A 26,740-nucleotide genomic window follows, 5' to 3' on the forward strand; every position below is an offset into this window, starting at 1 on the left:
AAACATATTGTTTTTGCCAATATGACAGTGGAACCATAATCTTTTCTTTAGCATTTAGATTGGGATTCAAATGATCCAATTTTTTTTTTTAAACGTGCCTTAATTGGTCAGTGGTTTCACTGAAATAGCTAATCATTCCTCAATGTCAACCCCGTTTTTTTGTTAGCCTGCAGTCCAAGGGGATGCTGTCCAGAAACTAATCCCAGACTCCGAAACTATGTTGTCCAACATCAGCTTCTTATCGCCACAACTGTCCTTAAACTCCTCCAGATCGTTTGACATGCTGGGGGAAAAGTGCATGTGCACGGAGAAGGGAAGTTAATTCTGCATTCATCCACAATAAACTACGTTATCTCCCATTCCCTTTACCTCCCTTAACCGAACAAGAATCAGTTTATTTTCAATCCGAAGGTAATCGTATTTTCAGCACTTATTATTGAGAGCAAGTCAAGTAAGAGCCAAGCAGTGCCCAATTCAGCCTAATTCTATCAACCGCTGCTTCAGTCCAGAAGGACCCATGGGAGTTGATGAATTCAATCAGGAATCGGGAATGATCTTCAGGCGTTAGCACGTAGGCCTGTTCTCTACATCGCAACCATATCCCTGATATTGAAGAAACAAACACGCAGATATGTTTTAAGTGTCCATTGCCATGACGCAGAAGCACTATATACCTATAAATATGATATGATCGTACAACATAGACCCCATGTCCTTTGCTCTCTGTTTTTAGTTGGAGATGTGGTGATCAGTTTTTTCTCTTGCCTTGGACTGAGTTTTGGAGTAGAAGACATATTCGTTTTAGTAATTAATTACTTCCAATTTCCTCAGGTGGATGTCATTAGAATATACGACTTTATTCTAACTGGACATGGATATTTGATGACGTGATTCTGATTCCTCTAAACCGAAATATTTAGTGACAAATACGCCTCTCCCTATCACCGGAAGGATCTCAGATGAGAGCATTGCAGTTTGCACGCACATCGCAGTTGGCTTTCCAGTAGGATCAAGTCGACCGGCTGCATGCATTCACGAGCACACACCCCTCTACCGGTGATGCCACCTCGGGGCAACCGCACCAACAACTCGCCGCTTTAGTCGCCTCGACTATTGAATGGAGCAGAAAAATCTCAACGGCGGGGTTTACCCAACTCAAGCCGGAGAGAAGAAGCATAAAGTCGGTTTTGTCGGGCTCGACCCAGGGGCTCCTGAATCGAGTAGGGACGGCGCGCTGCTCATTGCAGGTTCGGACAGCCCCAAGCGGAACAGCATCCTCAGTAGACGGAGGTCCAGCGTTGCAAAAGGAAGACCATCCAGGAGAAATGCCAGTTATCGGAAACTACAAAATTTCCTGTACAATGCACTGGAGAGGCCGCGGGGATGGGCGTTCATCTACCACGCTTATGTGTAAGTAGGCTATTCTAACATCAGTCGGAGTTAGAAATACATTAACATAGCCTGCAATAAAGTGGACCTCGTCTTCAAACATCAGTCTTTGTTATACCGTTGCATGCGTATTTCAGGGCGTGGAGGGAAACGATCGTATGCGTTAAGGAATATAATCTCCTACCCTTTAGCGTGTAGCCTATAACTTGATAATGCATTTACCCGTGCATGGTTTACATGTGCCAGCCAATATCAACTTTGTGCGAAGCATGACTGAGGCAAACATGACTGCAACAAACGAGTCACTGCATGCAATCTGTTCATTTTGATACTTCTTTTCATCACGCTCGTTTTATGGACGTGATCACTGATCACTGATTCGTACCATATTCAGGCTGCCTCGTGAATAATTTCTTGTGCACATTGTGCAGATTTGAGAAGCGGTCTCGAGTCATGGTACGGTGGTTTCAGCACCCTTAGCGGTGGTCAGCGCCCGAGTTTAACGCCAGTAGGCTACTTTTACAAATTCTGATGTTGCGGTCATTCATGATCTAGTGTTGGAAAACCCCTAACCCTTGGAAAGTGTCTCCCAGTCTTTTGTATGGTAATGTTCATTATTTTTATCGAGTAGAGTAGGCTGCATCCTATCAAATATCAACATCCCTTTACACCCAGACTTCTGTGTTTTGAACACTGGCCAGAGAATGCGTTATTGATAAATGTGTTTGGCTTAGCGCGAGCAGGCGCAAGCAAGCGAGTCGCTGTCTGAGTTGTGCGAAGTGTTGTGAGGTGTGCAATGATTATGAAAAAGAAACATTGTGCGTTGTAATTTGGTTGAGTTTGAAGTTTGACAGTTTGATTTTGTAGGTAGGCCTACAGTTGGCCTGGTCTGTGGAGTTCTCAATCCCAGAGATCAACTGAGATGTTACAAAATAGTCATTATTTTAGTGCTGTGCAGCCAAATGATACACTCACTCATTTGAACCAGAGGTTACGTTTGGAGGCATTTGCTGTTCGGAAAAAAATGTAGCAATACCGATCTGTTCGCTTTAGCCGATCGACTCATCTAATTGTGTTTGACCTGACAGTCACAAACAGACATTGAACTTGACGTGTCAGAAAGGTCACCTGCTTTAGGTTGTGTGTTAACTTAATCTAATTAAATTCTTTTTCAGACAAGGGTTAAATTGTGTGGGCCTTTAATTTCTTGTCTCAGATGCCACAACATTTTAGTGTCTCCAGAGTGACGAGGAACCAGGTGATTAAGAACCTCCACATCAAGTGACAAAGTCCAGAGTCAGCATTCTGTGTTTTGTGTTCTCACAGTTGCATGTTGCAACTGATGTAATGGTAGGCTACTCTATCCACGCTCCTCTCCAAAATGAGAGCCCGTGGAGTACAACTGCTGTTCTCTCTCGGTTCCATTTTGGTCCTACTCCCTAATACATTATTTACGTCCACCACACTTCATTTAATCTATTAAGACCCGTTTCACTTCCCTCCATCTTATTTATAAAACTGTCGTGCTGACTTCACTCGAATCTTGCCATCTCAACACGAGTTTCTCCCTTTTTTTCACATCTCGTGGTGAAATGCAGAGATGGCACTCGGCAAACAAGAAACCCTCTCACTCCCTGTAGGCCCAACCTGACGTAAAAGCATTCACGATGTTTGACATGTTAAGGGATCGGCCGTCCTTTTAGTCGTGATAAACATCGCTAGGAAATAGACAGACTTGTTTCACGCTCGTGTTGCTCGTGTGTGAAAGATCGATAGTTGAAACCCGAGTCTACCTGTGTTCTGTTGCTACTACTGCCGCGCCAGCTCTCCCCGCTAGACCATTCTCCCCGCTAGACCATTCTCCCCGCTAGACCATTCTCCCCGCTAGACCATTCTCCCCGCTAGGCCATTCTCCCCGCTAGACCATTCTCCCCGCTAGGCCATTCTCCCCGCTAGGCCATTCTCCCTCCCCATCTCCCTCTGAGGTGCAAGGAGAGAACATCCAAACTCTCCAACTCACGTGGTGTTGTACCCATTTTTCGTGAAAGACGGCATCAGTCGTTGATCATTCTGGGAGGCGAGAGAATCTAAAATAGCTGGACAAAACAATAGGCTCCAGTACAGTACAATCTGACACTGTCGGTAACATCAGCAGCTATAGGCTTAAGCATAATTGTTGTTAATGTGAGCTTTTCTGTTTAGTGGCTGCATAATTTATTTGTGGTACACATTGTCTGGAAATTGGAATAATGTCATCTTGCTTATATAATACAATATTTTGTTATAGATGTGTTAACTGCATTCCCATGTCTTCCCAGCGTCCCCTAAAGGTTTTTAGGCGATGAATCAACTGACGTTTTCCGAGGGAATTGCTCAGTTTTCTCCATAACAAAGCTCTTGAAATACTCAACAAGGAGACTATACAGTATATGAGGCTTCTGGGATCACCAGATCCCCAGAATTGATCCTGTAGGAAGCCTTTATCCCCCTCAGCCTCCCCTGTGGGCTGAAAGGACCCACTGCAGTGCTGGTGCATCACAGTCCTGATGTATTCTGCTTAGTAAGAGCCCCTTTTTCTACAATTACACTTCCAAGTCATCACAGAGAGAGTCTCGATGCTGCTGAGAAATGCAAATCAACGTTTCTTTGAGCAAAAGCACAGCTCTCAGACCTTCCCAGACCTGTCCTTTCTCGATCTTGATTTGATCAATTCTTCTCTCACAGCTAAACCTTGTCTAGACATTTGGCAGTGAGTGGAGTTCTGTCAGTGTGTCTGCTGTGAAACAGACCTGGGTTAAAAAGGATTTTCCGCTAATTGCATGTCGAGTAGCAGTGCTGGGTTTGTTGCAATTCAGCTCTGCTGGCATGTGTGTGTGTGTGTGTGTGTGTGTTTTGTCAGTGGTCCAACTCTGATAAGAGAAGAAGGAGAAAATGCTTACCTTACCCATAAAACCTTCCCTCTCTGTCTCTCAATACAAGCACACACACACACACACACACACACACACACACACACACACACACACACACACACACACACTGTACCTCGTTTGTCACACAGGTCGACATCCACCAAGGACAGTCCTTGAAGAGGAATGAAGCTCAACTTTTCTTAGTGCTTATATCTTCCAGAACCTACTCATGTTTATGCAATCATAAACTAGCTCAGAAAAACGGTTGAAGCGTAAAATGATCAGAAGTGCAGGTAACATTTTTATTTGAATGATATTCCTTTAAGAGATCCGGTTGTTTGCGCAATAACCCAACTGAATACTGTTCAAGTAGGGAGTGTCTTATTTTGTCCTATTTGCAGATACGTTCAACAGGATCGGTCTTAAAATCCCAGTTTCTATTATTTATTTTGAGCACATAGTCAACACACACTGAGGTGAGTAGTAATAAAAGGTAGCATAGTCATGTCAGACTAAGATAAAGGAGTTAACTGTCGCCTGACTTATGACAATGAAACCGTTTTGAAAGAAGGATCAGTACAGTTCGTTTTTGGTCTATTTTCAGCAATGGCTTCCTCCAGCATTCTACTGTGCGAAGAGCAGTTCCAGTGCTCCATTTGTCTGGATGTCTTTATCCAACCCGTGTCCATACCATGTGGACACAACTTCTGCATGGCCTGTATCAGTGATTATTGGGAAGGCTGTGAGCAGTGCCAGTGTCCACTATGCAATAGGACTTTTGATAGTGAACCGGACCTCAGTGTCAACACTTTCATTGCGGAAATGGCCGCCATTGTGAAGCAGTCTGCTCCTGCTGCAGTTGCAGCAAGCCTTCCTGATCAACAACACTACGCAGAACCTGGAGGAGTGGCCTGTGATGTCTGTACTGGAAGGAAGCTCAAGGCCTTTAAGTCCTGCCTGGTGTGTCTGGCGTCATACTGTGAGACTCACCTGGAACCTCACCAGAGAGTGGCTTCGTTTATGAAGCACAAGCTGATAGAGCCTGTTGCAAACCTTGAGGACATGGTGTGTAAAACACACGAAAGACCCCTGGAGTTCTTCTGTAGGACTGACAGGGAGTATGTGTGTCACTTCTGCACAGAGATGAACCACAAGGCCCACAATGCCGTGCTCATCGAGGAAGAATGTGGCCTGAGGAAGGTGTGGCTTGGGAATACTAAGTCTAAAGTTCAGAAAGAGATCAGTGATCGACTTCAGAAGATAAAAGAGATTGAGAGTGCCCTAGGACTGAGTAAAAGAAATGCAGAGAAAGAGGTGGAGGAAAGTATTGAGGTCTTCACTTCCCTTGTGCGCTACATTGAGAGATGCCAGTCTGCACTTGTTGAGAAGGTTTTGAAGAAACAGGAGGCAAAGGAGAAATGGACAGAGGGGCTCATCAAAGAGCTTGAGCTCGAGATCATCAATCTTAAAAAAAGAAGAGTTGAGTTGGATCAGTTCTCATGCAATGAGGACCCTTTTAACCTCCTCCAAAAATTCCAGTCTCTTGGCAACTCTCCACCCATTAAATCCTGGTCTGATGTCAAGGTATACAATCAGCTCCCAGTGGGGACACTTAGGAAGTTCATGTCTCAGCTGGTGGAGACACTTGGTGAGGAACTCAAGACGTTGTGTGGAGCTGAGCTGAAAGCCATGCAAAGGTATGCAGTGGGTGTGACTCTGGTGCCCGATGCAGCAAACCCCAAGCCTGTTGTGTTTTATGATAGGAAACAAATGAAACGGAACACTTTTGATTGGTTGAACGACGAACACGGATTTGATTCAATGTCTTCTGTTCTGGGAAAGGAAGGGTACAGTTCAGGAAGGTTTTACTTTGAAGTGCAAGTTGAGAGAAAGTCGGAGTGGTCAGTGGGAGTTGTCAGCGAGTCCATCAACAGGAAAGGAAACATAAAGCTGAATCCAGTAAATGGATGTTGGACTGTGGGGTTAATAAAGCAGAATGAGTATGTAGCTAACATTGGAAACTGTATTCATCTTGCTCTGAGACAGAAGCCCAAAAAGGTGGGCGTGTATGTGGATTATGAGGAGGGAGAAGTCTCATTTTACGATGTGAAGGAGAAGTCTCTCATGTACTCATTCACTAGCTGTACTTTCACAGAGAGAATCTTCCCCTTTCTCAGGTCATGATGACGGAAAGAACCATTGTCCGTCTGCTGAATACAGAGAGATGTCTGCCTGTATCCTAGCAACGTTTCTCTATGTCATTAACTTTGTTCTCTACTTTTCTAAACTTTTTTGAAAGTCAATTTGGATTCACCTGGATCTGTGCAGTGTAATATTTGTCATGACTACTGTATATTCTCTAAAGCGGTTTATAAACTTAAATAGAAATGTGCTCGCTTTTTTAATAAACATTAGAAATGGATGACGAGGATTATAAATTATATTGGTATTTTAATTTGCAATAAATTCAGATTCATACACTTTGTTATGTGTCATTTACCCAACAAAAAAAAACACAACAACTGATTAACTGGGTGTTGTAAAGTAGCAATGCTTCTTCATCGACAAGCCTCCCAATTTATTCCCTCAGGGACACAGAGATCTGTGAGGCTTTGGAGATCTTCACTAGATCCCGAGAATTGATCCTGTAGGAAGCCTTTATCCCCCTCAGCCTCCCCTGTGGGCTGAAAGGACCCACTGCAGTGCTGGTGCATCACAGTCCTGATGTATTCTGCTTAGTAAGAGCCCCTTTTTCTACAATTACACTTCCAAGTCATCACAGAGAGTCTCGACGCCGCTGAGAAATGCAAATCGATGTTCCTTTTACTGCAGCTGAAGAAAGCTCTCTTTTTCATGTCCCAAACTTCATCATGATTTGATCAATTCTTACCTTGCAGCTAAACGTTGTCTAGGCCTCTGAAAGTGAGTGGAAATGTGTCAACGTGCCTGCTGTGAAACAAACAGGTTGAATGCGATTTTCCTCTGAGTGCATTTAGATGAGCATTGCTGCTTTAGACCTGGGATGGTATTAAAACTGAGCCATATTGATGTGTGTGTGTGTGACAGCGTGTTAATGTATATGCATGTGTTGGTCCATTAGGTTTCCCAAGACTCAGCATAAACAATTTTAGGAATGCGTTGCACACAAGACAGTGAATAATCACACCCAATATATCATATAGCTGTACATCTGGGGGTATTGCTACTGAAGTATGGGCACTGATGGCCAGCTAGTTACGCGGACATTAAGATAAAGTGGATTGAAAATTATATTACCAGCATGTGATTTGTTGTGCCACTCTTAAATGAATTGGAAGCCTATATTGACTTAATGTCATTACACAAGTACAGGTACAAGGCAACGAAATGTAGTTTAGGTCTAACCAGAAGTGCAATAGCAGTAAGTGCAGGATATACAGTGTAGTGCAATAAAGTATGGACAGAAGCTATCCTAAAAAAGTGTAAAAGTGCAGTGGAAAGTGATTGCATATTACAGTTAGAAGTACGGTGCAAAATGCAAATGTAAACAGTTGGTACTGTAAATAACAGTCGGCAGTGCAAATGAGCATAATCCACCTGCTTTAATAAATGAGTCCAATAGTATATTCTCCATAACATAGCCCTAGCTGCACCCGTGCTTTGTACTGAGTCCTAACATCACCTGTTGTGGTCTGGCCACAGGGGTCTCCAACCTTGTTCCTGGAGAGATACCTTCCAGTAGGTATTTGCTCCAACCCTAATCTAGCACACCTGATTATAATAAATAGCTGGTTGTCATGTCGAATCAGGTGTGCCAGAGTAGCGTTGGAAACCCCGCAGGAAGGCAGCTCTCCAGGAGCAGGGCTGGAGACTTCTCTACGTTACAGGAAGTAATAAGCGGAACAATTCTCCTTCTCCTTGCGCCACAATAACTCAAAATGTTATTGGTCACAAATTTTCTAATTTGGCACATTGATACTACAGGCCAGTGGGTACCACCAGACCGCTAATGGCCCACGTATGCCTATAGGTGGCGCTATAAGCCACGCCCAAAGTCTACGTGATTTCCCCATTACTTTAAAATGACTGAAAATTGGCTTTGTATGGTTCAGCGGCTTCAATCTGGCACTCGCAGATCTGAAATACGGTCCGTGTGCCTGTTAGAAACTGTGAAAAAGCTCTTGACCTTTAACACTGCACTGTGTCACAGTCTCACAGTATCACTGTATGATACAGCACGGTCTAATGCTGTATCACAGTGCACTGGTAAAGGTTTAATGCTGTATCACAGTGCAGTGGTAAAGGTTTAATGCTGTATCACAGTGCAGTGGTAAAGGTCTAATGCTGTATCACAGTGCAGTGGTAAAGGTCTAATGCTGTATCACAGTGCAGTGGTAAAGGTCTAATGCTGTATCACAGTGCAGTGGTAAAGGTCTAATGCTGTATCACACTGCAGTGGTAAAGGTCTAATGCTGTATCACACTGCAGTGGTAAAGGTCTAATGCTGTATCACACTGCAGTGGTAAAGGTCTAATGCTGTATCACTTTGGTGCAGTGGTAAAGGTCTAATGCTGTATCACACTGCAGTGGTAAAGGTCTAATGCTGTATCACACTGCAGTGGTAAAGGTCTAATGCTGTATCACACTGCAGTGGTAAAGGTCTAATGCTGTATCACACTGCAGTGGTAAAGGTCTAATGCTGTATCACTTTGGTGCAGTGGTAAAGGTCTAATGCTGTATCACTTTGGTGCAGTGGTAAAGGTCTAATGCTGTATCACACTGCAGTGGTAAAGGTCTAATGCTGTATCACACTGCAGTGGTAAAGGTCTAATGCTGTATCACACTGCAGTGGTAAAGGTCTAATGCTGTATCACTTTGGTGCAGTGGTAAAGGTCTAATGCTGTATCACTTTGGTGCAGTGGTAAAGGTCTGAGAACACACAGCCCTCTCTCTGTTTTAAGGAGGCCACTGCTGTCTCCTGCGGTGTGCTGTAACCTGGCCCTGCCGCCGAGAGGCCCTCCCTCCCAGTCCTCCCTCCCTCCCTCCCAGCCCTTCCTCCCGGCCCTCCATCCCTCCCAGTCCTCCCTCCCTCCCAGCCCTTTCTCCCGGCCCTCCATCCCTCCCAGTCCTCCCTCCCTCCCAGCCCTCCCTCCCAGCCCTTCCTCCCAGTCCTCCATCCCTCCCAGTCCTCCCTGCCGGCCCTCCCTCCCTCCCAGCCCTTCCTCCCGGCCCTCCATCCCTCCCAGCCCTCCCTCCCTCCCAGTCCTCCCTCCCGGCCCTCCCTCCCTCCCAGCCCTTCCTCCCGGCCCTCCATCCCTCCCAGCCCTCCCTCCCAGTCCTCCCTCCCTCCCAGCCCTTCCTCCCAGCCCTCCCTCCCAGTCCTCCCTCCCTCCCAGCCCTTCCTCCCAGCCCTCCCTCCCAGTCCTCCCTCCCTCCCAGCCCTCCCTCCCAGCCCTTCCTCCCAGCCCTCCCTCCCAGTCCTCCCTCCCTCCCGGCCCTCCCTCCCTCCCAGCCCTTTCTCCCGGCCCTCCATCCCTCCCAGTCCTCCCTCCCTCCCAGCCCTCCCTCCCAGCCCTTCCTCCCAGTCCTCCATCCCTCCCAGTCCTCCCTGCCGGCCCTCCCTCCCTCCCAGCCCTTCCTCCCGGCCCTCCATCCCTCCCAGTCCTCCCTCCCTCCCAGCCCTTCCTCCCGGCCCTCCCTCCCTCCCAGCCCTCCCTCCCTCCCAGCCCTCCCTCCCTCCCGGCCCAGTATCTGTTCTTATCTCCATTAGCCCTGTTGGAGTCCATCCAGAATGTTTCATCTTCTTCTAAGAAGCTCTCAGAGGCCCTGACTATTGACATCCTCCCCCCTCCATCCTCGCCTCACCATCTCTCCACCAATCAAATGATTTTTCTTGAGCATTGTCCACCAATCACTCCCTCCTCACCTTGTGTGCCCGGCCAATCCGAGATAGCCCAGCAGCTCTAATCACCCCTTTTGGTTTTCAGCCAATTACATTCCCTCTGCAGCTTACCATAGATCACATCAGTCACCAGACCACTTAGCTCTTTTTAGACCAAATTACATTAAAGTTCTTCACGTACAGTACACGATACAGTAGAGCCTGCTATGCATTAAGTCTAGCGAGCGCTTCCCTAATGTGAAACAGCTAGATAGCTGAAGAAACATTTCCAGCAGGGACCAACACATTCTCTGGCTTTCAGCTCCTGCCCCTGTATTACTAGTCTGACTCAATTTCAGTTCATGTCACGAAATACGGTACGACTTGAGACGTACCGTCAGGGGAGTTGACCAAGCTGTTAGTAGTCTGGGACTGGGTTACAGAGCATCTGCTGGGTTACAGAGCCTCAGCTGGGCTGTGCAGGAGAGCAGATCCAGGGCGGGGGACTGCAGGGGAGCTACTGAGTGACAGACACTGTAAATCCAGTGGCCCCCCCCCCCCCCCCCCCAGAGCTTTGGCACAAAGCAACAAGCTGATGGCACTGTTAGTGGATTCGGCTGCGCACTGTAAGCAATCTAAGTCTTTGTTTTAGCGTGCGGGCCGTAGTTTGCAAACAGACTGTCTACTGTCTCTCTGGTGAAGGACCCTGGACTTGTGTCTTCAGTCTGGTTTTGAGGATGGTCGTGGGACAGTGATGTGATGACTCCAGTGTTTTTTTATGAAAGAAGATTGCATGTACAGCATAGGCTACAGTACAGTGGATGTTCAATACATTGGTGTAGATCTATTGCATTCCACTAAAAGCATTCCAGAGTAGAGAATATGATCAGTTATTGATTTAAGCACATCTCATTATCATATGAGGTGAAAAGGTCATGAAATATTTGACAGCCAATATTTGGCTACCGTTTATGCAAATTACACTAGAGGCTTTTTGACCGGTGTGCTAACAAGTAATTTACATTAATTATGCACAACAGTCCTTACACTCCTTGGGATTAAGATGTTCTTTCACAGATGGAGACATTTGTTTATGCTTAAAAGTGCAATTGGGTCAGGTGAGGTGTGGAGTGTGACTTCCAGCCAGCTGTCATGACAGAGGGTCTGTGGAGGCCAAACTGAGTCCTTCACCCTCTCCCCTCCCCTCCCTTCCCTTCCCCTCACCTCCTCTCCCCTCCCCTCCCCTCCCCTCCCCTCTCCTCTCCTCTCCCCTCCCCTCCTCTCCTCTCCTCCTCTCCCAGGTTCCTGCTGGTCTTCTCCTGCCTCATCCTGTCTGTGTTTGCCACCATCAAGGAGTTCAAGAACAGCTCAGAGAGTGCCCTGTATATCCTGGTATGAGAACAAATCGTCTTAGTTTCGGTCTCCATGAATTTTCATTATTGATCAGACACAAGAGCATTTTCCCCATCTTGTGTTCTAGTATATCTTTCAATAAACATTAAGACTCTAAAGCACAGAGTTTGTGCAAAGGTTTCACAGCACTATGATATATATAACTATAGTTATACTACACTCACAGATGTCCTTGGGGCTAGGAAGCTTCAGGTTTCCCCTCATCAATAGCTTGAATTAATCATAAGTAAACTACAATGCATTACATATATATATGATTAACTGGCACGAACTCTGGATGTGTTGCCCCTGCTTTGTGGTGTACAGTATTTCTGTAAATGGCTCGGTTTTGAGACTCACTGCTCCGCAGGAAGTCGTGACCATCGTGGTGTTTGGAGTGGAGTACATCGTGAGGATCTGGGCGGCTGGCTGTTGCTGTCGCTACCGAGGGTGGAGGGGGAGGCTGAAGTTTGCCCGGAAACCCTTCTGTGTAATTGGTGAGGATGTGGAAGGGCTGGCTGGGCCCCAAAGCAGCCAGTCCCTCTTCTCCTTCTATCAGTCACAGAACTCTATGTTTCATCTCATGTTCTTGACTATCTTTTCTCCTAGCACACATCTCTTCCTCTCTCTCATTAATTATATTTCTTGAAAACTGATGGAAAGCTAGTATTAAAATAAACTTGCTGTCATCGCCAACTCCAGTAAGTCAGGTTTTACACACAGCGAATTATCAAAGTGTTCATCAACTCCAGGAGCGTAAATTTGAGTTGATCAGTGTTTTTATAGGTCCACTGTCATGATATGGAGCTTATAGTAACACTCCTGGTGTTACATTAACACTGCTAAAACAGCTGTGGGGTACACTTCAATTAGACGTAAACAAAGCAGAAGGTAGCGCTAACATAACCTTGTACGTGTCACTGTCATCTCATCTGTCAAACAATGACGCCCTTTGAACACAGCTACATTTAGTCATTTACATTTAGTCATTAAGCAGACACTCTGATCCAGAGCGACTTACAGTAAGTACAGGGACATTCCCCCGAGGCAAGTAGGGTGAAGTGCCTTGCCCAAGGACACAACGTCATTTTGCACGGACGGGGAATCGAACCAGCAACCTTCTGATTACTAGCCCGATTCCCTAACCGCTCAGCCGCCTGACTCCCTACAGAGAAGCCTGTCACACAAAAGCTTCTCTCCAGGCAGCCATTAATCATGATGTCACCATCTCAAACTAGCTTTCAGTCCCTGTCCTTCCACTCCTGAATCCCCTCCTCTCCTCTTCTCTCTCGTCGTCTCCTGTCTCAGACATCATGGTCCTGATAGCGTCGGTGTCGGTATTGGCCGCTGGTTCCCAGGGAAACGTGTTTGCCACCTCAGCCATCAGGAGTCTGAGGTTCCTTCAGATCCTGCGCATGTTGCGCATGGATCGTCGCGGAGGCACCTGGAAATTACTAGGATCTGTAGTTTATGCCCATAGCAAGGTGAGGACTACAAACAGTATGGACGCCGGCATGTTCCTAGTTTTGTTCCCTCGCATTATGTACGTTTGTGAGGGTTGAGTGATGAGTCACACCTAAGTTTGGCACAAAACGTGTCGTAATAATAAGTTGTGAAATCCAACTTGAGCCTGTATGTGTGCAACATATGTGTACATCTTTTAGGGACAGCTAGGCCCTATATGTTGTTCAAAGGATTTTATTTAAGATAACACTACTCTTGTTACTCTACAGTAGCCTACTTGTAACTCTTTCTCTCTTTCTCTCTGTCTCTCTCTCTCTCTCTCTCTCTCTCTCTCTCTCTCTCTCTCTCTCTCTCTCTCTCTCTCTCTCTCTCTCTCTCTCAGGAGCTCATCACTGCATGGTACATAGGCTTCCTCTGTCTGATCCTAGCTTCTTTCCTGGTGTACTCCGTGGAAAAGGACGACAACGACATGTTTGAGACCTACGCCGACGCCCTGTGGTGGGGCCTGGTAAGGGCTGAGATTCTGTGTTTACAAAGTGCTCCATCCTGTCGATCAAACATTCAACAACTGCCAAATACGTAAATATTCAACAGACAATATTGACGATTGATCAGGACCCTCTCCTTCCGTCCTCCAGATTACTCTGACTACGATAGGCTACGGTGATAAATTCCCCAAGACGTGGAACGGACGTCTGCTCGCCGCTACGTTCAGCATGATCGGGGTGGCGTTCTTTGCCCTTCCCGCTGTAAGTGGGGGTCAGATGGCTGAACGGTTAGGGAGTCGGGCTATTAATCAGAAGGTTGTTGGTTTGATTCCCGGCCGTGCAAAATAACATTGTGTCCTTGGCAAGGCACTTCACCCTACTTGCCTCGGGGAAAATGTCCCTGTACTAACTGTAAGTCGCTCTGGATAAGAGTGTCTACTAAATGTAAATAAAAATATAAGTTTGAAGCCCATTGGTTGAGCCAAAGGACATGGTTATATACTGCTTTAAAAACAGCCATCGACTGCACTTTGGCATGCTGTTGTACCAGTCACACGGGGTATGGTAACCACCAGCTAAGCTTTTTCAAAGTCATTTAATTGCGGGGGCGACCCTGCAAGATCTTCTCCCCGTTGAGGCTGAAGCTTTTACTTCGTTCGAACCCCTCACTCTGATCCCGTAATGATCTTTAATCGATCTGTTCATCCCTGTGTGCTCAGGCTATGACATTGCCTCCAAACTCATCAGCAATAATCCTTTGGGAAACTCTTCAGATTCAATGCTTTAGCTCACCATATCAGTTCATTACACATGGGGCCTTGGCAGGAAACAGCTCAATAAGCAGTCTCCAGGTTTAGAGTTGCATTAGCACATTCAACAGGATTATGTGAAAAACACATTGGGTGATGAAAGATAAAAGAGATGCTCTCACAGAAGTATAACCTTTGTGTCTAAAATCCATAAAGTCCTTTATGTCTATATCTTTTCTCATTTTTTTTCTTTCTTTCTCTCTCTCACACACACACACACACACTTTCTCTCTCAATCTCTCTCCTTGCCACACACAGGGTATCCTGGGATCAGGGTTTGCTCTGAAGGTGCAGGAGCAGCACAGACAGAAGCACTTTGAGAAGAGACGCAACCCTGCCGCAGGCCTCATCCAGGTGGGCCTCAAACCTCCACAAACATCCTCAAACCTCCACAAACTTCCTCAAACCTCCTCAAACCTCCTCAAACCTCCACAAACATCCTCAAACCTCCACAAACCTCCACAAACATCCTCAAACCTCCACAAACCTCCACAAACCTCCACAAACCTCCACAAACATCCTCAAACATCCTCAAACCTCCACAAACCTCCACAAACCTCCACAAACATCCTCAAACCTCCACAAACATCCTCAAACCTCCACAAACCTCAACAAACATCCTCAAACATCCTCAAACCTCAACAAACATCCTCAAACATCCACAAACCTCCTCAAACCTCCACAAACCTCCACAAACATCCTGCGTTTTCACCACAGAAAACCGTTACCTGTCTGCTTAAGGAAACAACTACATTTCTTACAATAACCAAATATAATGTTTGTTAGGGTGCCTGGCGGTATCATGCCACCAATCTAGGCCGCACTGACCTGCTGTCAACATGGGACTTTTATGAGCAGACCGTCTCGCTTCCTATGTACAGGTAAATAATAAGATAACTAAATGAATAATTTGAATCCAGTATTCAATTTCAGGTCTAGCTATAATGCATTTTTCTTCAAATTTACAGCATACAGTAATTGGGTCCTGTCAACCTGGGATACAGAATTGGAATACAATGCAGCCAGAAGCAATAGCTACTTTGGGAAATAATTCATTTTGTTTATACGCTTCAGGTCTGCCAGCAAATATGCTCTCATGCTGTTTCTCCAAGTGGATTTCCACTTCTCATTTAGCAAGACATAATTTCCTGCAAGTCTATCAGCCCTTCCTTTACTGAAACACTGTGACATCTAGGTTTTTATTTTCTTGAAGTGAACTCAATTCTTTTTTTCCAGACTTATACCTCCCCTGAACCAACTGGATCTCCTTAGGAATCTGAAGGGCAAGTCATTTAGGTCTGAATAATTTGAATATTGAATATTTACTGTAATAATGATGAAGTTGACGTAGGGAAAAAAACTAATGGACAATTTTGCCTAGTACATGATGATACAGTCCTTTATGGTGAAAGTCTTAAGATTTCCAGGTCTTATCATGGTTTAATTGTGGCCATTTTAAATGAAGACGATAGTTTGGCTGACTTGACATAATCTGTTACCCTTCTGTCCCCTTTCTGCCTGACAGGTACTCACTTATGCAAACGCTAATTCCTGCTTGTCCAAATATGTCATGCACTGTTGGCTTTTATACTGTACGATATTCAACACCAATTCCTGCCCCGTGTCTTTGTTGTGTGTGTTTCTGTCCTCGTCTGTGCCTCTGTGTTCCCTCTCTTGATCTGTTGAACTCAAAGGAAGGAGTCCCAAACAGACGCGTCCCCCAGGTTAGTGCTCCATGCCGTCCACTCTCCTGTCCTACTTCCTGGCTTTCCTCAGTTCTGCTCTTAGGTGCTGACACACTCTTCTTGGGGGAGGGTGTGTGTGGTGTGAGTGCGAGAGAGAGAGAGAGAGAGAGAGAGAGAGAGAGAGAGAGAGAGAGAGAGAGAGAGAGAGAGTGGGTGAATGAGCGAGAGAGTGAGTGAGTAGGTGAGTGAGCGAGAGAGTGAGAGAGTGAGAGAGCGAGATAGTGAGGGAGTGAGAAAGGGAGAATGTTAGAGAGTGAGAGAGTGAGTGAGAGAGTGAGAGAGTGAGAGAGAGAGTGAGTGGGTGAGTGGGTGAGTGAGCAAGAGAACGAGAGAGCGAGAGAGCGAGAGAACGAGAGAGCGAGAGAGCGAGAGAGAAAGAGAGAGAGAGAGAGAGACAGAGAGAGAGAGAGAGAGAGAGAGAGTGGGCGAGTGAGCGAGCGAGAGAGCGAGAGAGAGAGAGAGAGAGAGAGAGAGAGAGAGAGAGAGAGAGAGAGAGAGAGAGAGAGAGAGAGAGAGAGAGAGAGAGAGAGAGAGAGAGAGAGAGAGAGAGAGAGAGAGAGATTGTATCTAGTTGCCTGTATGATAAGAGAGCCTCCTTCAAGAACAGTCCGCCCCAGCTGCATTTTGCCCTCAAGAACAGCTCACGTTAGCCTCACTGCTAGCACAAAGCTAAACCTCAGTGCTCACGTTAGCCTCACTGCTAGCACAAAGCTATATGGAAACCTTACAGCCTGTTAGCCTCACTGCTAGCACAAAGCTAAATGGAAACCTTGCCGCCTATGTTAGCCTCACTGCTAGCACAAAGCTAAACCTCAGTGGTCACGTTAGCCTCACTGCTAGCACAAAGCTAAATGGAAACCTTGCCGCCTACGTTAGCCTCACTGCTAGCAAAGCTACTGTAGGCCCTATATGTAACTCAAAGCTCCTTCTTGTTTGTAACATTCCCTAAAACCCAACTCATGGAACAGGGAAATGACACAAGGTTTCTGCACCAAAACAACAAAACGAGTTAAGCAGTGGTTCATAAAGACACCCATGTATGGGTAACCATTAATGGTCGTTTCAGGGCCGGCCCAACCCAATAAACAAACTTAACATTTGTTTAGGGCCCAGCGATTAGTTCGGGCCAGCCCTGGGTCGTTTGATTGGTAGCAAATGGAAATGGCTGCAAAAATATTGTTGCTGTGGTTGGCCAGTAAATTTCCTCAAAGTATGACTAAGCCAGAAGTACAGCCAACCACTACCATGGAAGAGGACACTATGATAACTAATGAAGTACAAAACTCAGACTTCGCAAACTAATCCCAGCAGAAGAGCTGATGTGATGTAAAGCTCTAAAGGTGTGTCACTTTTCTTTCAATGCCCCGGGGTGACAGCCTTAAATACTAGCTGGACCAGCACAGGTGAGTCCTGTTCTGGCTGGAGAGGTGGCTTAAAGCAGGCAGTCCGACACCTGAATAAATCTCTCCCCCCCCCCCCCCCCCCCCCCACACACACACAATTTTTTTCAAGGGGTAGGGAGAAACTTTTCAACATACTGATGAAATGCTTTATTATATCTTACCGTGTGTTTACCACATAATAGAGCAATGATTTTTGAACAACGACATTGTTTTTTTTTCTGTCTAGAAACACTCAAGTCTAATTAACAAAGCTGTATGCATATATTGCCACTGTTTCTCTGATATCATAATTTAATTGATAGCACTAACATGACTCTGCTATTCTCGAACAATTTATTTTTCATCCATAGCTTTTTTTTTTATCTTCTGTGTCTCCTCTACTGCTCACTATCTCTCTGTCTCCAACTGCCAGTAATGCGAATTCACCCAAAGGCAGGCTTTGTGGCTGCTGCCCAACAACCATTAGGTATAGTTGCACAGATACTAACATCTGCACTGCAAGTGTTTTAGTGTCTGTTGTTACTTTCCTCTTTATCCGTTCCTTCCTTTCCATTTTTGACAGAAAATTCGACTCAGTAGAGGAAGCACATATAGGACGTATATATTTTTCATTCGTCTCAGATATGTCGTCTTATTCAGTCAGAAAACATATATTTATTTTACATTTGAGGAGAAAACTGATACCTTTCTGCCCACAAATCTTGCATTTCCCTCTGGTTTCTAGAAAACAGAGATGCGCATCCAAGTTTATTGCCTTGTCAGATATTTGATTTATCGTTTCTGTTTAGTAATGCTTTTATCTGGGTGATTTGCTTGCTTCCTTTTTGCCCAGTCAGCCCTTTCGTACAGCTGGATAACAACATGCCTTTTTCCTTTGTAATCAGGAATCTAATCTCTTTTTCTATAAAGTGATTCCCATTCAAGGTGGAATACATGACAGTGAATCATGTCTGCATGAACCTTTGTGTTTATTTTTCTTTTGTTTTTGTTTGTATCTGAATAGAGAGAAACCGTGGTTCTTCTTTTTTGAAGCCTTCAGTATCACTGTGCTGCCAATGCATGCTTGCTTGTTGCTTCGCGCTGTTTGCCTGCTGACCGCTGAATGCTCGACAGTGCGCACAAAGACATGGCTTCTTCCGCAGCTGGACATTGCTTCATTTTACGTTTCTGCTGCAGAGGTAAGACCCATCCTGGCAATACCACCCTCTGGTTCCACTACTGTGTACAGGTTAGATAGATGTTCTCTAAATGCAAAGTAAGAGATATATGAGCCAGCTACCGATCAGTTAGTTAGCAACTGTTCTGATGTGGTTATCGTGGACAATGTCAGCTTTTTTGAGAATGTAGTTCAACCTAGAGTCAATTAAGTCCAAAAAGTCCCTGTTTGTGAATAGTTATTGATAGGCTAGAGCTTCCTTCGTCATCTCTATGTGGATATAGTATAACCTAGACCAGAAATCATAATATTCATTTCAGACCTTTATAGCTTGTGCGTGTCTTCAGACGAAAGTTTAGAGGCACACTGACTGTACGCGAATAAGAATAGACATGACAGAATATCAGTATGTCTGTGTATTCTAGGTGTTTTCAATCTTCAGGTCTCTGTGTGTTGCCTGTGTTATCTGCTCACTGTGATCTGTGTGTGCCCTCCCACCCACGTCCGCTGTAGTCGCAAGGCCAGTCTGAAGGACAAAGTGTTCCCCAGTCCATCCAGGACCCCGGGGGCCAAAAGCAGGAACCAGTCACCCGGGGCCGAGGATGGGGCAGAGGGCTTCATGGAGCGTGGGCGGGGGCCCATGCATGCTTTTCGGATGAGGGGAAGCACGTCTCGCCAGAACTCTGAGGGTAAGTGGACTACAAAACTACAAAAATGTCTACAACAAGCTAGCAGTTTGGCTAGCTTTTTAGGTTCATTCGTTGGACTATAGCAGGTATCTTTCATAGGTCACTGCACCCAAAACACACCTATATATCACCTAGAAACCACCAATAATCCACCTTGACTTTAGCTTTCTTAAACTAGTACGTGAGTAATTGAGTGCTCTTGTACATAAGTACAACACTAAAAAAACAGTATGTAATTCCACCTATTCAGGCCTTTAGGAAACTAACCACAGCCTGATGAGTTTTCTGACTGACAAGCACCCAGCTGATTACTTGACTGGTCTTACTGTACTAGCTGATTACTTGACTGGGCTTACTGTACTAGCTGATTACTTGACTGGGGTTACTGTACTAGCTGATTACTTGACTGGGCTTACTGTACTAGCTGATTACTTGACTGGGCTTACTGTACTAGCTGATTACTTGACTGGGCTTACTGTACTGTATGTCTGTAGTTAGCTTCTGTCCTCAACCTTAGAGTTGAGAGAGTGCAAGGACATTTTATACTGTGGCCCTGTGCCATCTGTCACCTAGGCTGCTGTCAGTAGAATGGCACTAGCGACACGTCAGCAACTATGTAGAATAGGTAAATGCCATCTTATGACAAATACGATTCATTAAAATCTTCCTGTTGCTAGACTATGCAGATCAATTAAACTTTGATGCAGTCATTAGTCAGTACAGTGACATTTCTTAATCACAATATTCCCTCTGCGTTCATATATCACTATCAGTAGTGGTCTTGATCTATCTTTCCATCAATACATAACAGTACTTTTTTATTAACCAAGCTGATTCTCATTAGCTGTTTCTCTTCCTCTGCTTCGTGGCATGTTAAAGTGCTGATAGAAATGCAGGACGAAGACTTTCGACTGAAGAGTTCTCCAGGTTAGAGAACTCATGGCCTTAGAACCTTGTCACCAGAAAGAACCCCGTTCTGTCTCGTTTGGATCCTGTTTGATTCTAGAACACAGTTTACACCCCTCTCCTCGTTATTTATAATGAAATCATTATCATTCTTAACCAATCATGATGTCAACTTTAAATTTTGTAGTCCTTAACCAAGAGACAGTTCCATTTACTGGTAGTATGATGTCCAGAATACATGTGTGTAATGCACACTGTAGTCCTTATCATACGGCAGTGTGCTCATCAGATGTATTTGTATTATTTGTTCCCACTGGTTTACTAGTTGGCTGAACATTATGTTTTTTCCTTAGACCCATACATGACATTTGCAGATGAGTCCATATATACCGTATGATCTCATATTTGCACTGTTTTGTATGATGTCATATTCATTATTGTAGGGCCCATAACAGATTTATATTCATGTTTTCCGTCCTTCTTCTTCTTGGCAGCAATTGAGGGGTTAATAAGTAAGAAATTTGGGCATTTGTTTTGCGGCCAATTGTTGATCAGACAAAAACAGGCATCACACGCACAGTCATAGACATGGGAAACGTGCATGTCAAAATCTATTGAACAACTTGACTTCAATCCTCTATTGTTTGGATAATTCAGTCTAGCGAGGATAAAGGGTGGCCTCCAGTCTTGTCATACTCAGAGTGCGAATTATACAATGACAATCTGGGGGGTCAACTTCTTCTCCATGGTGTAAAGTAATATTTACGATTACAGGTAAGCACGATATATAAATGTATCGACCCCCCCGACCTGTTGTTTTGACCTCTTTTGGGGGGGTCCAAGTTGTAATTAGGGCCCCGTAATTCGCACACTGGTCATACTGCAGTTACCTCCAGCTAGCTTGACTCTGTTGCAGTTGCAGTTACTCCTCTAGTTAGTTTACAGATGTTTTGAAGGCTGTCTTTGTGGTGGAGGATTCAAGTCAAGTGTTTAAAAAAAAAAAAGGACAAACTGATACCTTATACCGTTTTGTTAAGATCCTTGTTTTACCTTGCATGATGATCTCCTGTCCTAGTTTTGACTCTCCTTCTTTTACAATGAACGATGCCTCCCCATTCGTGCTAGTACGCCTCAGCCGAATGTCCCCACTCAAAACACTGAACCAAATTCAAGGTTAGCCTGCTGGCTGGAGAAAATGAATCTAGCCAGCATGCTATTGCTAATGCATGGCTGTCGTATCCTTGGTGGTACACAGAGGGCACTATGCAATTACCATCTCTAAGCTATCCCCAGTTCCCTCAATTCCTTTATTTTTTGTCCTACAAAATCCCTTGAACTCCACCATTGCTACGGTATAAAGATGCACACAGTCTCAACTGGCTTGGAACCAACTTGCTAATGGGAAACTGCACTATTGAAGTTAAGGCCCAAACTTTGCTTGGCTTCTGCCGGACAATATGTCGGTGTGTGTGGGAGCCAATAATTTAGGCCTTGAAAGTGGTTTGATGTTTGTACTTGACTTTGCGTCTTAGAGGCCAGCTTGCCTGGAGAAGACATGGCCGACGATAAGAGCTGCCACGGCGACTATTTTACTCAAGAATTATCGCCCGGGTTAAAGGTCACCATTAGAGCCATTTGGTAAGAGTTGGGTTTTATATGTCGTTTTATTAAATTGCCAAGGAAATCCAGTGGCTTCATGAGTCCAATGAGTGTCTTTCAGTCTTCTGTGGTGTTTTTCGAGGTGGTTGGGTTCATTAGCTGTATAACATTGCCTGACCTTTCACCAAGTTATTATACATTCATTTTGAAAACCGGATTTATCATTTGTGATTTCTGAACATTTTAACGATTTTGTGGAGAAAAAAAAAGAGGCTTTTATTGAACTGCCTTCCACAGCATCATGAAGTTCCTGGTATCAAAGAGGAGATTCAAGGAAAGCCTTCGCCCGTATGACGTCATGGATGTGATAGAGCAGTACTCTGCAGGCCACTTGGACATGCTGTCCCGGATTAAGAACCTGCAGTCCAGGCAAGAACCCCAATTTAAGCGATCGACTCTCCTCCTTAGTCCGGGTACCCCAACATTCACAGAATCACCACCACTTACAGTCACTACACATTTAGAAGTGAAATATGTGTAAAAGTGCTAGAATTTTCTATTTGTGCTTTCATTTGGCACTTTCGAAATTCCTCTGGCTTTGCTGTGAATTTCCCATAATTTTCTTCTTCAAATAAGTTGCCACATATGTTGTGATTTGATGACAAACTTTCAACACATATGTAAATATATTCCAGCAACGAAACCACGAGCTGTCTGTGCTGTATATGTGTCCACTGTGTTTTACATGAATGGAATATATTTAGACTTATTTGTGCATGTTTTATGTCTTGTGAAGTGATTCCATGTTGTTGCTTCATGTTGCTTTGCACTCATATCTTCTCTGTGTACTTCGCCAGGATAGATATGATTGTGGGGGCCCCCCCCCCATCTACACCTCGCCATAAGAAGTCCACTGAAGGCCCTAGGTTAGGTTGCTAACCTAATCACAATCATTCTCCCATGAGAACATGTCTGAAGACACACAGGCGTGTCTTAGAGTGCAAACTGGATTTCAGATATGAAATGTCAAATTTTTCATTTGAATACTGTCATGGTAAAAAACAAACAAAAAAAAAAATTTGTTGTAAGTAAGTAGCTGCTTTTTTAATCAGTTGAAAGTAATCAATTCAAATAATCATTAAACATAATTCTGAGCTGAGTCATGTAGCCTAACTCAACAGGGTTCAGTGAGTTTGCACGCTTTCTGACAGCAGTCAGAGGGAGAGCTCCCCCTAAAGGATGCAATGAGAAGGAAGCATGAAGCTTAAGGAAAGCATACAATATGTTTTAGCTTTTTACTTGTTGACTGTTTCTTTCTTTTGGTGTGAAACTGTTTTCGAACTGTTACTTACGTACAGTATTTCACCACCCAATCATCATAAGCCATCACTTTCAGAACATTTACATTTCCTCTTCACCTAAGTAGGTTTGTCATGTTGTCTGTCTTGTCTTGTCAATTTGGGGGGTGTTCATTACCTTGAAGGATCTGCATTAAGGACACTCCTGATTAACAATAACTGTTTTCAAGTCATTTCTTTTGGATCAAAACTGTCGTCTCATCCCCAATGTTACTTCTCTCTGACTGCCAGAGTTGACCAGATTATTGGTAAAGGTCCTCCAGTGTCGGATAAGGGTCCCAAAGGTGCCGGTGAAGGAGAGGCCCCCGAGGACCCCAGCATGATGGGACGACTGGGGAAAGTGGAGAAACAGGTAAACCAGACTTCTGACCCACCCTGCCCCCTGATCCAAGCACGGGTCTGGGGTACTCATTTCTTAATCCTAATCCTGAAGGATGGTGAGGAAAACTGTCCAATCTATCAATCTCCTAGGATGCGGCTGGGTAGATGGGTCGTGTTGGGACTGGCAGTTCTCCCGGGCTGTGTGCTCCTGTTCAGTGTTCAGTCAGACTCTGTCTCTTCCTCTAGGTGGGCTCCATGGACAGGAAACTGGACTTCCTGGTCAACGTGTACGTCCAACGCATGGGCATCCCGCGCTCTGAGACGGAGGCCTTCTTCAACTCCAAGGAGGCCTACCCAGCACCCCCTTACCTCAGCCCCGAGGAGAGCAAGGAGGAGAAGGAGGAGAAAATCGAAGTGAGGGAGGAGAAGGAAGAAAAGACCTGCTCTGCACCTGAGGTGGTTTGCTCCGTAGCTTCAGTGGAGAGGAAGTCCCCTCCGCTGGAGGCTCTGTCTGTGGGCACCACCTCAGGTAGCCAGGGGCGCCCCTCCACATCCTGGCAGCACCAGATGCAGCATCCCCTCAGCCAGCCCGCATGGAACAGCAGCGTGGCCAACACCCCCTCGCCCATAGGGGGCGGCGGAGAGCACTCGCCCCCCCTGTTCCGCCTGCCGCCCCCTCCCGCTCCGGTCCACGATCGCTCGTCCTCCGGTCCGGGGGGAAGCGGCCGGGAGAGCAGCTCCCAGAGCAGGAAGCGGCAGAGGAGGCAGAGGCGCCAGCCGGATGTGGCCGCCGTGGAGAGCGACACGTCCCTCTCCATCCCGTCTGTGGACCACGAGGAGCTGGAGCGCTCCTTCAGCGGCTTCAGCATCTCCCAGGCCAAAGAAGACTTCTTCGGATCGTCCTTCTATAACGGCGGGGCCGTCACTGGAGCCGAGGCCAGGACCGGGGCTGGGACCGGGGCTGGGGCCGGGGCTGGGGCCGGGGCTGGTGATTCCCTCTGTGCCAGGGTTAAGCCTTACCTCGCAGAGGGGGAATCGGACACAGACTCTGACCTGTACACCCCTGGGGGCCCTTCCCCCGTCTCCTTTACTGGGGAGGTGGCTTATGGGGACAAGGGGTGGCCGGGACTCAAATAGATCCACAACAGCTGGTTAATGTAGAAAATGATTATAATACGAATCTGCAATGTCCCTTGGGGATCAATCAAGTACCTACGACTACTATGTGAGGTATGCAATTATCCCGGGGTCTTGAGAAGCTTGACTTAATTGCCAATTGAATTTGAAAAACATGTACGAAACGGATGCTAATAATTTCTGATTACCTGAATGATGGTCATGAGCCGAATATAGAATATTCAGTTAAGAGGGATTGATCAACGATTATGTAAGGGTGCCCCTTAACAGTAATAAGGTTGCCTTTCGTGTTCCCGGCTGCACTTAAGATACTAGAGTACTAGCAACTTAATTAAAATGTATTAATTAAATATAACTCTAGAATCATTTAATTTAATTTACTTTACTAATAATTCCGTAATGTTGTTTTGGAGCTCAGACAATAAGACACCGTTAATTATAGACAGCGGTAAAATTGTACTTCGATCAGTGAATGATTTAGCATAACAAAATTGATAGGTTGACTACTGTGCTTTGCGTTATCCTCATAGTACAGCAAATAATCATTTGTTTAATGCTTCACAATAAGAGATTTTTTTGTTGTTGTAATTGTATGGTTTGACTGTTTAAACAAAGATCTGCTGCCTGGAAAAAGCATGCCTCCATGGCTTGAGTAATGCACATGTGTGTTGATAATCAGTTAGACCAGTAATTCAGGTGTACTGTAAAAGCGGGAATCAACAGTGTAACCCTAAACCCCTATTTTTTGAAGACTAAGTGCATGGCATGTACATGGTTTTCTTTAGAGATAGAGAATAGGACAGCGTCAGATAACATCCTACGGAAAAAGATCTGTATCTTTCGGAAAAACACTGAAATTGAATAAAAATGCATGTAGTTACAGGGCTCAAATTACAGTTACATAGAGTATATGCAAAGGCTTTGCAAGTTTTTTATTAATTTGTTTCTGGCAGATACAGTATGTCAGCACAATGTCAACAGTTACCCACATTATGTAGAAGTTAGAAGTTTACTGAACTTACAACTGTGTAATACTATGAAAAAAATGTGCATTTGAATGTATGTTCTGTACTGTAAACGCTTAATGCACCCTCTCTCTCACTTTAATTTGAACCAGAAAAAATAACCAGAAATGCAAAGAATAAACAGTAAGGAAAACTATCCCTTTCAAATAAGTCTTTTAGTATCTCTATACATTATCTCATAGTCATCCAATTTGTCACAAGTCGTTTGGAAACAAACTTTTTAATTTTTTCCTATGCTACATTTGTATGCCAAAGCTCTTCAAGTTCACATACAATGGTACAAAAACACTGGTATTTTTCCAAATATTAGCTTGCCAGCATGTTCTTAAACCCAAAGATGTGACCACCTGTTTTACATATGTACTTATGTTTTTGTATACTTATTCCCTCTTTCACTCATCTCTTGAATAACGAATAAACTTTATACCCGACTGATACTGTCCTTGTTTCTCTTTCAGGCTACAGTAACACCTAAGTGTATTCCAGCGATGGCAAAAGTACACACATCCTTCACTCATCACTCACTCACTCATATATGGCCATGGGTGATCAGGAATGTCTCTTTTCTCAGTCATGTCGACATCGCTAACTCCCTCTGTTGTCTCAAAAATAAATAGTGACGTAAAGAACCAGAAAAAACTTAAGTACAGTAACAAAGTATTTGTACATTGTCAATTCCCATCTCTGGTATGGTCGTAATTTAAAACTGTAATGTTTGTAATTGTAAACCTATTTCACTAGGTGGCAGTCAAGACCTCTGTTTCACCTGGGTGCTGTAGCCTAACCCTAACCCTACTGTAGTTTCCTGCACGACTCACGATTCAATCCCAAGGTTGGTTAACTCCCCGTCTGGAATTCATTTCACCCTTCAACGTGTGATCAAAATAATATTCGGGGGACGTTTGCAAAACTTAAGAGACCAGCATTTTGTTACGAGTTATGGGATCTCATCGGTGTTTGTGTTATTTCCCTTGCTTGTAGGCCTAATTTCAATCCACATGATAACAAATAGCCTACAGGTCAGAGCAAAAGTATGAAACACAATTAACAGCTCTTACTTGCTGATCACTTCGACTCGAATGTCATG

The 26,740-nt window shown here is 44.9% G+C and overlaps 2 protein-coding genes across 8 annotated transcripts; both read left to right on the top strand.

Moving 5' to 3' along the window:
* Window positions 1–946: 946 nt before the first annotated feature.
* On the top strand, window positions 947–26,084 carry LOC134019330 (potassium voltage-gated channel subfamily KQT member 2-like). Of its 7 annotated transcripts, XM_062460140.1 has the most exons (18): window positions 947–1,410; window positions 11,463–11,553; window positions 11,924–12,050; window positions 12,862–13,037; window positions 13,400–13,525; window positions 13,656–13,766; window positions 14,573–14,668; window positions 15,101–15,195; window positions 15,551–15,610; window positions 16,009–16,038; window positions 17,875–17,928; window positions 19,132–19,307; window positions 20,708–20,725; window positions 21,746–21,851; window positions 22,110–22,241; window positions 22,670–22,738; window positions 23,402–23,522; window positions 23,738–26,084. In XM_062460140.1, exons 1-18 carry the CDS (start codon window positions 1,118–1,120, stop codon window positions 24,626–24,628), a joined length of 2,772 nt encoding a protein of 923 aa, XP_062316124.1. In that variant the 5' UTR covers window positions 947–1,117; the 3' UTR covers window positions 24,629–26,084. The 7 variants fall into 7 exon arrangements, with proteins under 7 accessions (XP_062316124.1, XP_062316127.1, XP_062316125.1 ...); XM_062460143.1 differs by lacking the exon at window positions 22,670–22,738; XM_062460141.1 differs by lacking the exon at window positions 20,708–20,725.
* LOC134019331 (E3 ubiquitin-protein ligase TRIM39-like) lies at window positions 4,675–6,771 on the top strand. The gene is made up of 2 exons (XM_062460148.1): window positions 4,675–4,777; window positions 4,906–6,771. Exon 2 carries the CDS (start codon window positions 4,908–4,910, stop codon window positions 6,483–6,485), a length of 1,578 nt encoding a protein of 525 aa, XP_062316132.1. The 5' UTR covers window positions 4,675–4,777; window positions 4,906–4,907; the 3' UTR covers window positions 6,486–6,771.
* Window positions 26,085–26,740: the final 656 nt, after the last annotated feature.

Source organism: Osmerus eperlanus, chromosome 4, assembly GCF_963692335.1.
Source record: "Osmerus eperlanus chromosome 4, fOsmEpe2.1, whole genome shotgun sequence".
Classification (NCBI taxonomy): domain Eukaryota; kingdom Metazoa; phylum Chordata; class Actinopteri; order Osmeriformes; family Osmeridae; genus Osmerus; species Osmerus eperlanus.

Bases quoted from the DNA above. Each gene is read 5' to 3' on its own strand.
- LOC134019331 (XM_062460148.1), top strand. From the start codon at position 4,908: ATGGCTTCCTCCAGCATTCTACTGTGCGAAGAGCAGTTCCAGTGCTCC.
- LOC134019330 (XM_062460140.1), top strand. From the start codon at position 1,118: ATGGAGCAGAAAAATCTCAACGGCGGGGTTTACCCAACTCAAGCCGGA. The intron at 16,039-17,874 runs GTTAGTGCTCCA...TCCAACTGCCAG, and splicing joins CAAACAGACGCGTCCCCCAG to TAATGCGAATTCACCCAAAG. The intron at 23,523-23,737 runs GTAAACCAGACT...CTCTTCCTCTAG, and splicing joins TGGGGAAAGTGGAGAAACAG to GTGGGCTCCATGGACAGGAA.